This window comes from Mytilus edulis, chromosome 13 (assembly GCF_963676685.1).
Source record: "Mytilus edulis chromosome 13, xbMytEdul2.2, whole genome shotgun sequence".
Lineage (NCBI taxonomy): Eukaryota > Metazoa > Mollusca > Bivalvia > Mytilida > Mytilidae > Mytilus > Mytilus edulis.
The window spans coordinates 57013328-57027751 of NC_092356.1; the positions used below are offsets into that span (position 1 = coordinate 57013328).

Consider the following 14424-nt stretch of genomic DNA (forward strand, 5'->3'; position numbering starts at 1 on the left):
AGGATTCGATTTTAAGACCACATTCAGCGTGAGTGCAGCTGTGTTCATATATCAGACATTATGTGCTAGTCAAACGGACGAAATGTTTCACTGTCGGTTCGGAAAAGTCATAAGACAGCATTCCTATATCCCAGTCAACCTTACTATTCGACGAGGAGAGGTAAAACTTAGAAATAATGATAAAGTGGAATACAATCATGTTGTGCATTTTTCTAGTTTTTCCCCCAGCTAAAATTGAAGATATGTCAAACCTTTACGTCCTCTTTAAACGGCATTATTTTTAATCATTTATCAGATATTTCAATCAAAGATCAAAATTATATGTTATTCTTTTACAATCCACCCACTTTTCACGCATTCTTAACAAATGTCTTCTTGGGTGAACTTTAATTTGATAAAATCATTAGATTCAGTAAAACCTACATATATACATTGACATAATTGTATTATATGTCTCTGATATATACGATTTGAAATCAATTTCATCTAAATGTACCAACACTATCATCTTAAACAGGTAAACACAACAACAAAACACGTCATCGTCCATCTATTTAGATATTTTATTTTACTCATAAATAGGTGTGTTAAAATATTTATTTATTTAATTAACCTAAGTGGACATCCGGGAACGAAAAGGTTAAGGAATTCATTGTAGCAATACGGGCCCTCATAAAATTGTACTTTTAGATTCTTAGGTACTTATTACCTCAACTTATTCTTTAGGTCACGTACTTACGAACCTATAAAATTAACCCAACCTATATCATTTTCCCAGGACAACTATACTTGTGTTACTTGTAATAATGTCTTGATTTTCATCATGTTACTCAGTCAGGGCTTGTATATATTGATTAATAATTGGTGTTTAACGTCACTTTCTTTAGCACTACATGCTATATCTTGGCGGTCATTTATTAGTGGTTGGAGAGGAACCACTGACCTTCGGCAGGAAAATTGGCAATCGTAGTTCAGATGTATGTTAACCGCACTTGCCACTTGCGGGGTTCGAACTCACAACATCAGTGTTGACAGACTACACAGTAGATGTTCTACTTAGTACTTAGACTGTAAAAGCTTAAGTCTGTATGGTAATAAATTTGGTTCTAAAATGGGTGAATGATCTTAAACCTCTTTACAAAATAAATAGAAACAGTGGAGTTGATGGAGTTTACTGACGATGACGGTCAGTTGTGATTTACTGTGACCAGGGTTTAAAGTTCCTACTGTTTAAATGTAAATGTTAACTTGGAGTAAACAACCTAATCCAACACCTTTCATGATACTAGAAAATATCACATAGTTCAATTCTTATTTTAATAATAGCTCTATAACCATAAGCAACCCCAAATCTAAATGTGAATCTTAATTATATGTTTAAGAATATTTCCTTCTCATAACCAAATAACCTATTTCAACTTGGTGAACAGTTGTCTCATTGGCAATCATACCACATCTTTTTTTATATTTGTGAATATTTTGTTACCATAAATCCTACGTAGCAGGACATAGACAGCAATTAATAGTCTTATTCAGTTAATATCTTATTTTGCCTAAAATATGTATTTTTTTCATCCCTGTCCAAAATTGACTGTTTAATCATACTCTTGTCTATTTCATTTTAAAAATTTAGGATATATCGCCTGTATATCTACGTTACGGTAACAGTTCCGATGTCGTCTGTTGACAACGTGTGTAAACAACTTCCAAGTTACAGCTCATCGCTCAGAAGAAAGGAAGGTTTATCATAAAGGATAAATGCATGCGTTCTTTAAAAATAAAGAATATGAATAGCTTCAGCCTGAAAGTTCACACAGTCTTAAATGATTCTCAACTTATAATATCATATGATATAAGTTTTTGGAAGTTGGAGAAATTCGGCGTCCGATCACAGACAGTGATGTTTTGTTTGACGAAACCTGGAAAGAAGGTCGACGGCTAGCTCTGGTTGATCACCTAGCGCAGAATATGTTCGTTAAGATGTAAAAGGCCATTGCATAGTATATGTATGCAAATTTTAAGAAAAATTCAATGGTGAAAAAAAAATTTGCTATATCTGTAGGGATCCACCTTAACGTAAACATAGAATAAAACCATCAGTTTTTTTAAAGTATATTTCACAATGATATACATATTTCCGGTTTGTAACACAATTATTCATGTTTTTATGACAAATATAGTATGTCATATATATTAACAGATGTTATAGATCCGTATCTTGTCTGTCAAAAAAAATCAGAATTATTTAACTACACGATTTCGTTACAATTTTTATATTCTTTTTGGTTCGATATCTAGATGCTAGGTGTAGACATGCTAATGGGTACTAACTGTGCATTCTTAATACATTGTATATGATATCAGAAGAGTCCATTCATATGAAAAACACATTATTATATACAGTATTTTAAGTTTTACTTTATTGTTTACACTTCAAAAATAAATGAGAACAGATCAGACTGGAAAGTTGGAAAAAGTTTAAGGTCTTGTTTTGACTCGATATAAACGTTTAATGCATTTATATAGATACAAGAAGTAGTGTTATGAGTGCCGATGAGACAACTCTCCATCCAAGTCAGAATTTGTAAAAGTTAACCATTATGTCCAAGTACGGTCTTCCACACGGAGCCTTGACATTTTAAAGTATCAGAGAGACAAATTCTTTAAGCAAGATGCACCAATTTACCCGAACGAGATATAGCTTAATAGTTCTGAACATATATCTTTAATTACAGCCATTATAATGAAATATAATTTAGGCATTTTTACCACTATTCAGTATTGTCTGGCTTGGGTGTTATTCGTATAAAAAGAGATGCAACCGACTTATTAGGATCACAATAATCTATTATAGCCAGAACTGGAGCTAATATTATACAATACTAGTATTAAACTTGCCTCTAACACCGACTATGCGGTACGGGATTTGCTCATTGTTGAAGGTCGTACGGTGACCTATTGTTGTTAATATTAGTGTCGTTTTGGTCTTTTGTGGAGAGTTGTCTCATTGGCAATCATACCATATCTTTTGTCTATATATATGTATCGTGTGGTCTAGTGGGACGGCTACAGTGCAGGCGATTTGGTGTCACGATATCTCAGTAGAATGGGTTCGAATCCCGGCAAGGGAAGAACAAAAAAAAATTGCTTTCGTCGTACATGATATATAAGGCATGCAGAGATGTAATTTTTACATTAGCTAAATTATCTATATTAAATGATCCTACAAATTGATGTAAGATGCAGTCACAGAAAATAATTATATTCATAAGAACGTCTGAGCCAGTGACAACTCTACAACAGATTTATCCATCGGATCCCCAGCAGTGATGGTGATACATGGCTGTGTACATTATGTATATACAACTCGTCTAAACATCAACCCAACAATGTTGGATCTGTAAATTTGCTTTCGCAAATTTTTGTTCTTCCCTCGCCGGGATTCGAACCCATGATACTGAGATATCGTGACACCAAATCGCCTGCACTGTAGCCGTCCCGCTCGACCACACGACCACCTGGGCTTCATAAAATGAAGCTTTCAGTGGCCGGGTGTTACCTTTCCACGTCAGTTTTAATCTAGCGTCGTACTACAGTACATGATATATAATGCATGGAGATGTAATTTTTACAGATCAGCTAAATTATCTATAGTAAAGGATCCTACAAATTAATGTAAGATACAGTCACAAAAAATAATTATATTTATAAGTACGTCTGAGCCAGTGACAACTCTACAACAGATATATATATCTAAACATCATATATAGCTAGAATCGTTCATCTTCAATGTCATATCTTTTATCAATGTATATTCGTTATCCTAGGAGAAGTTTGGACTCCTACGTCATTTTATCTTTGGTGGAGACATCTCATTTTTATATTGACAAAAAATGAATGAACAGAAAAATGCCCCAAAAACATCAATTTACAGGTTAACGTAAACTTTTCAGGACAATGAAATCGAAATAAATCATTAAGTTGGATGTCCTTTATCTGTTAGATTAGATCGATCTGTGATTTTAGATTTTAGTAGAAAAAGAGGTATATTACATAGAGTTATGTAAGATTAAATAACAGCATTCTCGGGGTCATTGTGGCGGAGCGACTTAACTATCACATTACATTGTTATAATGACAAAGATACAATTAACACTGACTGGTAACAAACAGGATCGATTTAAATAGAAGTTTGGTCAGACTGCTGGAGTTAATACTTTAAACTATAGACCTATTGTATAGCCTTAGAAAACGTATGCTAACTGCATACTGAGAATACCTTTAGAAATCCAAGTCATCGAGCAAATTACTATTCAATAGCCATCGAGTTATCCAAGTAGGTAACTTACAATAGAAATTGCCACATACAACAAAAGTTCTAAATATAAAACAGTATTAAAATCCCCTGCCCGTCAGTAATGCTCGTCATAATGCCACGAACAGGACAGACTAGAAGTTTATTGTCATGGAACATTAAACTCCTATTTTAATACGTTTCATTAGACATAATAGCGTCCTACACACAATGGATTTGTGCCATTTAAAAGAATATGAACCGAGGACATTCTGGTACTTAAAATAAATGTTGTTATTGTTTTTATTTCCATTGTGTCTTAGCACACAGCACTTGGCCGTATGCACCAGTATCAAAACAAGTTACTTATATAATGTACGAAATAACTTTGAAATACATTCTAAAGCATATACTGCTCTCAGAGATACGACAAGTCAATATAAAAATAGAATGAATTGTCTTGTCCAGTCCTCGGGCGTACATGTAAATCAGAAAAACGGTGTATATATTTGTCAATAACAAAAGTTTTTGTTGTAACAATTAGCATAACATACACTTGGCATCGAGATTCTAAGTACACATTCATAAAACAAACTCCTTTTTTTAGCGAAAGGATTGATCTACTAACTATGTACAATCTCGTTACACGACTACCGGAAATATATTTAACATTGTATTATACGAGTTTTATTCTGACAATTACAATATATATAGGATTACGGTCAAACCTCAGGTCAACCATGACAGATTTTCAGCCTCCGTAGATGTCAAAATCAAATTCTTCAACACATGGACCGTTAAAAAAGAAATTTCCTATATAAAGCTAGCCTATATTGATGTATATTAAAATGGTTTGCTTAGGCCTCCACCGCTTCGCTTGGACTAATTTAAAACTATTAGTTTGAAATGTTTAAAATTTCACCCCGACTTCTAAATAAAGTATTGCAAATTAAAAAGATATATAAAATTATTTCTAATTACTTATTTTTCTTTTATTTTATTTGTAATAATCTTTTAAAATGTGACTCACCGACATGGTAAAGACAGTGTTACGAAGTTTTTCTATAGAATTGTATCTCCAAAATCAATTATAAGTGTGACTGCTTTCAGCAAGTTTCAGGTACAGAATGAAATAAATGAAATACAGGTATTCCTTAAATCATGACCAGCATGTGTAAATAATAGTGATTCAGTCCGTGAATCACTGAAGCATGGAAAATAACAGGTAATTTGTATGGGGGGAATTACGATGGGTTACTTTTCATAGTGCAACGGAATAAAGGAATTAAACAACGTTGTGCTTAATACTTGTTTTAATTTAAAAACAAAGGTTTTTGAACAATATTGATTAAAAATATTGATTAAAAAATATTGATTAAGAAAACACTAACAAATCTTTGTTTTTCAAATTTAAATTTAACTTTTATGCCCTCTGTCACCCATCGATTGTCTTTTCGCCTCAACTTTTCCTAAGAATAAACTTTTATTCATTGGTTATTATGTGTATATGTCATAACACGTCTACGTCATGCACAGTTTACCTGAAATATTCATGTTTTTATTTTTATTTTTAATAATTAATAAAAATGCACTGTAGCAATACGTTAAGCTACAGTGTAGGCGGATCATGCATGAACGGGTTGGTTAGCCACTGTTTGCAATCGGCACACCGATTACGTTATCTAAAAATTTCCCAATTGAAATAACTTAAAATCGACATAAAAACAAGTTTCTTTAAATCATAATGTTAATGACATCAAAGAAACAACACATTTACATATACTAAACTAAGTCATATATCTAGGAACAGTATGTCAACATATATGTTCCTGCATATATGCACGATATTTTAAAACATTAATTATGAAATTTATGATCCAATAACATATCATCGAAAAAAAAATATTTTCATTCACAGAAAACATTGCCATAGAGCACGTGAAAATTAAGTGAGATGATAGACATGTGATAGAGATTTTTTTAAACTTATTTTAGTATTTTCCATACGTTTCTATTTGATAAATAAACATTTTCGGATAAAAGTTGCCAAATAATTTGATGTATTTTTTTTCCAGATTCACTTTCTTACTCGTTACTTGCACGTGTATTTACTTTTTTTTTTGTTTCATTTTTGTTCAGTTTGAAGTTTCATATGACTTTGAACGTGCAGCAATAATAATTTTTTTAAATGAAGAAATTTTACTCGCTTTGTTCATCATGGTTTTCGTTGGATCATTTTAGGTCGATCGCTGGGTTTTTTGTTAAAGGGACTTTTGTGTACACATCTACACGTGTACTTTTTAAGAACTAGATGATGCGGATAATATCATCTTTGTTAGTTATGCAGTACAGTACTTCATTCATTAACAAATCTAGGTTTCTGAGGAGAGCAGCTACAGTATACATTTGATTTTTTTTTTTTTTTTTGTGTTTTAACGCCACTTTTAAGCACCGCATTTAGGCTATTTCGTGGCGGCCAATTTTTATTGGGTAGGATCACAGGCACTTGTTTCTGTCAATATGGGGTTTTCTATCCATACCTGTACATTTTTCGCACGGGTATGGATGGAAAACCCTATATTGACAGAAACAAGTGCCTGTGGGTAGGATAGTAAATTGACAATCCTAGTCAATTAAGATCATGGAGTCGAGTGCACACGCACAACCGGGGTTCTAGAGTATACAACTGCATGAGCAGTACATGTATACGTATATTATTCCATATATGCTTGTATTTCTATGATGTTTTTGTATCTTGTTGGCATTACACAAAATCTTGAGAAATTTGGATCATAGAAAACTACGTGGAAATTTGTACGCCAACCTGTAAATATATATATATAAAAAGTGGGATTGCAATTGAGACAAATCTTCACAAGAGACCAGAAGACTCAGAAATAAACATTTACAGGAACCGTACGGCATTCAACAATATTATTAATAAAGTAAACAAACGACAACCACCGAATTACAGGCTTGTGACTTGGGATAGGCACATACACACATAATGTGGCGGGTTTAAACATGTAAACATCATCCCCCTCCCCATGCACCATAACCTGGGACAGTGGTATAATGGTACAACATAAGAACGAACTATTAAAAAATAGTTGAAAAGGGCTCAACTCAGTTAGATGGACACAGAGTGGACGTGGCCGGGTTCTTGTACATCCCAAAAACAAAAACAAAAGACACTAAACTTGTACAGATTTGAGAGTTATTCGCAGTTACTGACAGCTAGTTCAAAGCCAATAACAACTAATAAAAAAAACATCGTGCATCTAGGACTTAATCATTAACCAGTATACACATCCAACATCGAATGGATTTAGTGTTAAAGCGTCATAAACATGTAGTCAGAAAAACATGGGACTCTTACTTACAGCAAGACATGTGCAGTATTGAAAAGATTCAATGGACGGGTGTCACCTCTTTTTTAACCAATAAAAACAAAACACCTCAAACGTTAGTGACATGATGATGAATGTCAAATCACTTTGCTAATGAACATGAGCTCCTTATCACGAATTCACATACCAAATATTGTTGAAATGCGAAACATACCAATTGCATGATTTATAATTACAGGAGTGTGAAGTTGTGGTAAAGGCAATATAAAATGTGCCAGAATTCCGTTATACTTCTTCATATAATTCATGATAATATAGTTTTTGTAGCGAATATTAAGACAAGGCTGTGTCTTAGGATTCTAATTAGATAAATGCTCTGCATTTTCCGAGTCCTCATATGCGTTCTGTTGTATTTATGACTTATATGATGCGCGTTGGAGCTCACGAGCGTTATTGAAATACCATGACGAAGATGAAAAGGAACGAAGAGCTAATCTTATTTAAGACAGGGTTTCCGTATATCTTTATAGTACATTTATTCATGCAGGTTATCGTGACGCTTTAGACTTAAACTATATGATATTCCGTCGAACTACTGCAGCGTTAAACTGACGTGCCATCAACGCATGTAACGTAAGAAGAGTAACTATAAATACTCAGTGACTCATCAGTCTCGCCTCGAGTCTCGCATCCATTATGTTTTTAATCTGTCTTGCTGATAAATCAATTCTAGAATATATAGCGTACAACAACGGCTGTCTTTGTTACAGAGTTCAATTTACCTTATCCTGATTTGAGTACAATTTTTGTGACTGATACTTCAAAAGTACACAGTCTGTTGAACACATTTATGCACTCAATTTAAATGACATATATATTAAACTAACTTAAAGTACTTAAACTTCACATTTGATGCATCATGAGTTAATACATTTAAATATTTCAAATATATTGAATGCGTGGGTATTTGATTTTAGCACCTACACTCACGTTTTTAGCTCACCTGGCCCACAGGGCCAAGTGAGCTTTTCCCATCACTTGGCGTCCGTCGTCCGTCGTCGTCGTCCGTCGTCGTCCGTCGTCGTTAACTTTTACAAAAATCTTCTCCTCTGAAACTACTGGGTCAAATTAAACCAAACTTGGCCACAATCATCATTGGGGTATCTAGTTTAAAAAATGTGTGGCGTGACCCGGCCAACCAACAAAGATGGCCACCATGGCTAAAAATAGAACATAGGGGTAAAATGCAGTTTTTGGCTTATAACTCTATCTGCCCTGATGTTTTCACATGGATCTGACAACCCGTTGTTAGGTTACTGTCCTGAATTGGTAATTTTAAGGAAATTTTGCCGCTTTTTGTTATTATCTTGAATATTATTATAGATAGAGATAAACTGTAAACAGCAATAATGTTCAGCAAAGTAAGATTTACAAATAAGTCAACATGACCAAAATGGTCAGTTGACCCCTTTAGGAGTTATTGCCCTTTATAGTCAATTTTTAACCATTTTTTCGTAAATCTTAGTAATCTTTTACAAAAATCTTCTCTGAAACTACTGGGCCAAATTAAACTAAACTTGGCCACAATCATCATTGGGGTAACTTGTTTAAAAAATGTGTGGCGTGACCTGGCCAATCAACCAAAATGGCTGCCACGGCTAATAATAGAACATAGGGGTAAAATGCAGTTTTTGGCTTATAACTCAAAAACCGAAGCATTAAGAGAAAATCTGACAGGGTTTAACTGTTTATCAGGTCAAGATCTATCTGCCCTGATGTTTTCACATGGATCTGACAACCCGTTGTTAGGTTACTGTCCTGAATTGGTAATTTTAAGGAAATTTTGCCGCTTTTTGTTATTATCTTGAATATTATTATAGATAGAGATAAACTGTATACAGCAATAACGTTCAGCAAAATAAGATCTACAAATAAGTTTACATGACCAAAATAGTCAATTGACCCCTTAAGGAGTTATTGCCCTTTATAGTTAATTTTTAACATTTTTCATAAATTTTTGTAAATTTTTTGAAAATATTTTCCATTGTAATTACTGGGCCAAGTTCATTATAGATAGAGATAATTGTAGCAACAAGAATGTTCAGTAAAGTAAGATCTACAAACACATCACTATCACCAAAACACAATTATGTCATGAATTTATCCGTGTCCATTGTTTAATATGCACAAGACCAAGGTGAGCGACACAGGCTCTTTAGAGCCTCTAGTTTTTTATAGTTTAATTTTCCGCCATATTTATGCTCATCACACAGCGTTACCGTACACAAATTTTCATATTTCAAATTAAAACCCGTCCCACTTAACAAAAGTAATTATTCAATAAATTGGTTAAATTTCAATGCATATTTCACGGCAAACAGATATGACAAATGATTTCCGATAAATTATTGTTGTTATTGTATTTTTGGTAAACACTCAAGAAAAACTAATTATATTTCTATCGTGTGTTCTTGAAACTTCAATTATCTATTTAAAATTGATTAAAATGTTAATCCTTCCGTTAAGATATTATAAAACTATTATGGTGATCTAAGCCAACACGCTTTAGTGAAACTGATATACCTTCATGCCCTCCATGTACTGAATATACAGTATGGTGGCGATAACAATATTGTAGTGTTACAAAACCAATAGATCATACTGAAACAAGACAAGAAATAGATAGAGACAAAAGACCTATTTCCCTGGTTCAATTGTTCTGGTGAAAGCAGACTGGTTTACTTTGGGTTTTTTTTATAGCAGAGGTTTAAAAAGAAATGCTGCGAATATATTCAAGATTCATTCTAAAGATGCCTTACTGCGAGTACTCTCAGAAAGTGCTGAGAGTCATTTTGTTGTTGGGATGTACAAGTACCCGACCACGTCCACTCTGTGTTTCTATTAGATGTATTTCTATTTGTATGATGTTATATGAGTTAAGCCTTTTTCAACCTATATTTATAGTTACTTCTTCTGTTTAACTGTTACACTGCTCGTGCTGCCCAAGATTAGGGGGTGGTTGGTCGTCCGCTAGCCTAACATGTTTAATCCCGCCACATTCTGTATGTAAGTCCCTGACCCAAATCTAGCCTGTAATTTAGTGGTTGTCGTTTGTTGCTGTGTTACATATTTATTTTTCGTTCATCATTTTGTACATACTCTAGACCGTTAGTTTTCTCGTTTGAATTGTTTTATATCTGTTATGTCTCTTTTGTAGCAACCATACCACATCTTCTTTTTCATAAGAATAGAATTATTCAAATCAAGGGCCCTTGATTGTTACTATGAATTCTTTTCCATGCATTTAAACGTAGGACAGACATGTTATAAGTAACCATTATTCCTCTCGGATGTATTCATTTATCAGTTATGTTTACATTATGTATTTATTTATCATATATTGTATTTGCATATATATTATATATATATTGCATGTCATTGTACTGATGAACATTATTTGCCAGCATGACATGTATACACACAGAAATGCATGTTAAGCAATAACAAAGACATTCTGGTAATGACACAATACAGAAAAAGGTTACAATTCAAACATTGTGACACATTTTTCTTAAATTTGAAGAGTCATTTTTATTTCTATTTTACGTCGATGGGAAAACGTAAATGCATACAAATGAGAAAACCAACTCAATAAATTTTATTTTATTTGGTTGTAAAATCTGAAATTTAAACTGAATTGAATAAGGTTATTGAACATTAGAGCTCTGATTGAACATGATCATATAACCTTATTAACATCAAAGTAAGTTATTTTAATGAGAGATTCTCTAAAGCAACAATTGACATCTTCATTCTATTTAACTTCAAATAAGTAAGTAATGTATATAATATCGTCTCGGTTGGTTGGCTTTCAATTTTCGCCAGCTGTTGCCTTCATCACATAAGCAACTTCCAATCACTACAACTTTCTCTGCATGCAACAGTGTCTATTCCAGAGACATACATATAATCTATATATATATAGTTGTATGTTCGGTGAAAAGCTCATTAGAGCTTATGTTTGTATTGTTTGTCAATATGCCGAATCCAAATAAAGTTTTACTTACTTACTTACTTATGAGGGTCTGGGTGGAATAAATATATGAAGAAATGTGTGGTATACATGACACTAAGACAACTCTCCATCCAAGTTATAATTTGTAAAAGTAAACCATTATATGGCAAAGGACGGTTTTCAACACGGAGCCTTAGACAACAAGGTATAAAGGGCCCCCACAATGACTAATGTAAAATCATTCAAACGGGAAAACCAACGTTCTAACTCTATATAAAAAAACAAGAAACGAGAATCACTTATGAACCACATTAACAAACGACAACCACTGAACTTCAAGTTCCTGGCTTAGGACAGGTGCAAACATATGTACCAACCACTGAACTTCAAGTTCCTGGCTTATGACAGGTGCAAACATATGTACCAACCACTGAACTTCAAGTTCCTGGCTTATGACAGGTGCAAACATATGTACCAACCACTGAACTTCAAGTTCCTGGCTTATGACAGGTGCAAACATATGTACCAACCACTGAACTTCAAGTTCCTGGCTTATGACAGGTGCAAACATATGTACCAACCACTGAACTTCAAGTTCCTGGCTTATGACAGGTGCAAACATATGTACCAACCACTGAACTTCAAGTTCCTGGCTTATGACAGGTGCAAACATATGTACCAACCACTGAACTTCAAGTTCCTGGCTTATGACAGGTGCAAACATATGTACCAACCACTGAACTTCAAGTTCCTGGCTTATGACAGGTGCAAACATATGTACCAACCACTGAACTTCAAGTTCCTGGCTTATGACAGGTGCAAACATATGTACCAACCACTGAACTTCAAGTTCCTGGCTTATGACAGGTGCAAACATATGTACCAACCACTGAACTTCAAGTTCCTGGCTTATGACAGGTGCAAACATATGTACCAACCACTGAACTTCAAGTTCCTGGCTTATGACAGGTGCAAACATATGTACCAACCACTGAACTTCAAGTTCCTGGCTTATGACAGGTGCAAACATATGTACCAACCACTGAACTTCAAGTTCCTGGCTTATGACAGGTGCAAACATATGTACCAACCATCGCCTTCAACTGAAACAATTAGTTTAAACTTAACACTGACTGAACGAATAAATTTGATCTATGACATAATGTAAATATAAAATCAATAAAATAAGTAAATGCCCATTTACGTATTATTTCATTTTTTTATTTTTTTTATTTTTGTCAATTATTTTCTATTCCTTATATAGTACTTCAGCACTTCTTCATTCTATATTTGTTTTGCCCTATTTTTCGCTCTTCTTTATTTCTTTCATTTTCTGTACATTTAATTTCGACTTATTTTTCTCTATTTTGGAAACCCCATCCACATACTCCCTATTCTTATTATAATAGTAAAACAACTTTAAGAATTCTGGCCTTGTTTGTTTTTACATCTGCATCTACATCGTCGAAATGCATTTTTTAGGGTCCAAGACCCATCACGCAAGTACTATATAAATCATTCAATTAAAATTAGCTCATTAAAATTATATTTTTATGTGAAATTATAATTTAGTGTTACTTGCGTGACTACTCTCTTTTAAAATAAGATGTGAGGCTGTTCTTGAATGCCCCTGCATCTTCTATATTAACAGTCTTATTGGTAAGGTATTCCAGTCTTTGATGGTTCGTCGAAAAAAAACCTGTATTTGTAGGTGTTAGTTGAAGTTTAAAGGCTTCTAAATTTACTTTGGTGATATTGCCGTGTTCACTGCTTTGTTGTTCTACAAAATCTGGAAAATGTATGGCTATTTTATGATGTAAAGCTTTGTGGAACAAGGAAATACAATTGAGAATGGAAATGAGGAATGTGTCATAGCGAAAACAACACGACCAAAGAGCAGAAAACAGCAGAAGGCCACCAAAGATTGGTGTGTGACAACTCTGTTAAATAAGATGTGAGGCTGTTCCTGAATGCCTCTGCATCTTCTATATTTAACAGTCTCATTGTATTGGTAAAGTATTCCAGTCTCAAATGGTACATGGAAAGAACCTGTATTTTTAGGTGTTGGTTGAAGTTTGAAGGCTAAGCATGTACATTAGGTACATGTACATGTCGAATACCATGGCTTCAGACAGAAAAGATCCTGCGAATATCAATTAGTAACAACAAAAAAGACTTTTTATTTTCCATCTGCTCTTTAATGATGGTAATCATTTTAAACTGATTTAGTATGCTAGTAACTGGCCCATGTTCCCTTCCAGATATTGATATGGATTTAGTTTTTACATATTAATAATGCAGCGAGAAACCCCCGCACCCGGTGGCGTCCTTCAGCTGGCCCCTAAACAACTAGTTCAGTGATAATGTTAAGAATACTAGTTCAGTGATAATGATAAGTTGTCATCCTGACTTTTTTGTTTTTCCAAAGTTGTTCATTCTGCTTCTTTTTATTGTTTAACTCAAAACTCCTGACTTGCCTATTTTTCAAATCCCCCGCCTAAAAATAAATTGGTAGCTCCCTAATGTAAATGTTTGTTTACTACTGGTAAATATTTTCTTTAATAAAGCTTTCCTGTAATTAAAATTTGTTTAACTACTTATATATGTGTCATTTAGGACTATACTGAAATTTAATAGAATCCACGCATTCAGAATACATGTACACAAAACTAACGCATTTATAATGTAAAACACACCTCGGGGACTATATAAGGGTTAAGAAACTGGTTTTGCTTCTTTTTGTTGAATTAACATATTTATTCAAA

General features: G+C 33.7%; 1 protein-coding gene across 1 annotated transcript in view; it reads right to left on the minus strand.

Annotated features, from left to right (window-relative positions):
• Positions 1 to 5559, minus strand: part of LOC139501452 (sodium- and chloride-dependent neutral and basic amino acid transporter B(0+)-like) — a 43773-nt gene extending 38214 nt beyond the window's left edge. Inside the window, exon 1 of the mRNA XM_071290529.1 lies at positions 5325 to 5559. Within this exon, the coding sequence (XP_071146630.1) occupies positions 5325 to 5330 (6 nt within the window). The 5' untranslated portion in view covers positions 5331 to 5559. The remainder of the gene's footprint in view (positions 1 to 5324) is intronic.
• Between the last annotated feature and the right edge of the window lie 8865 nt (positions 5560 to 14424).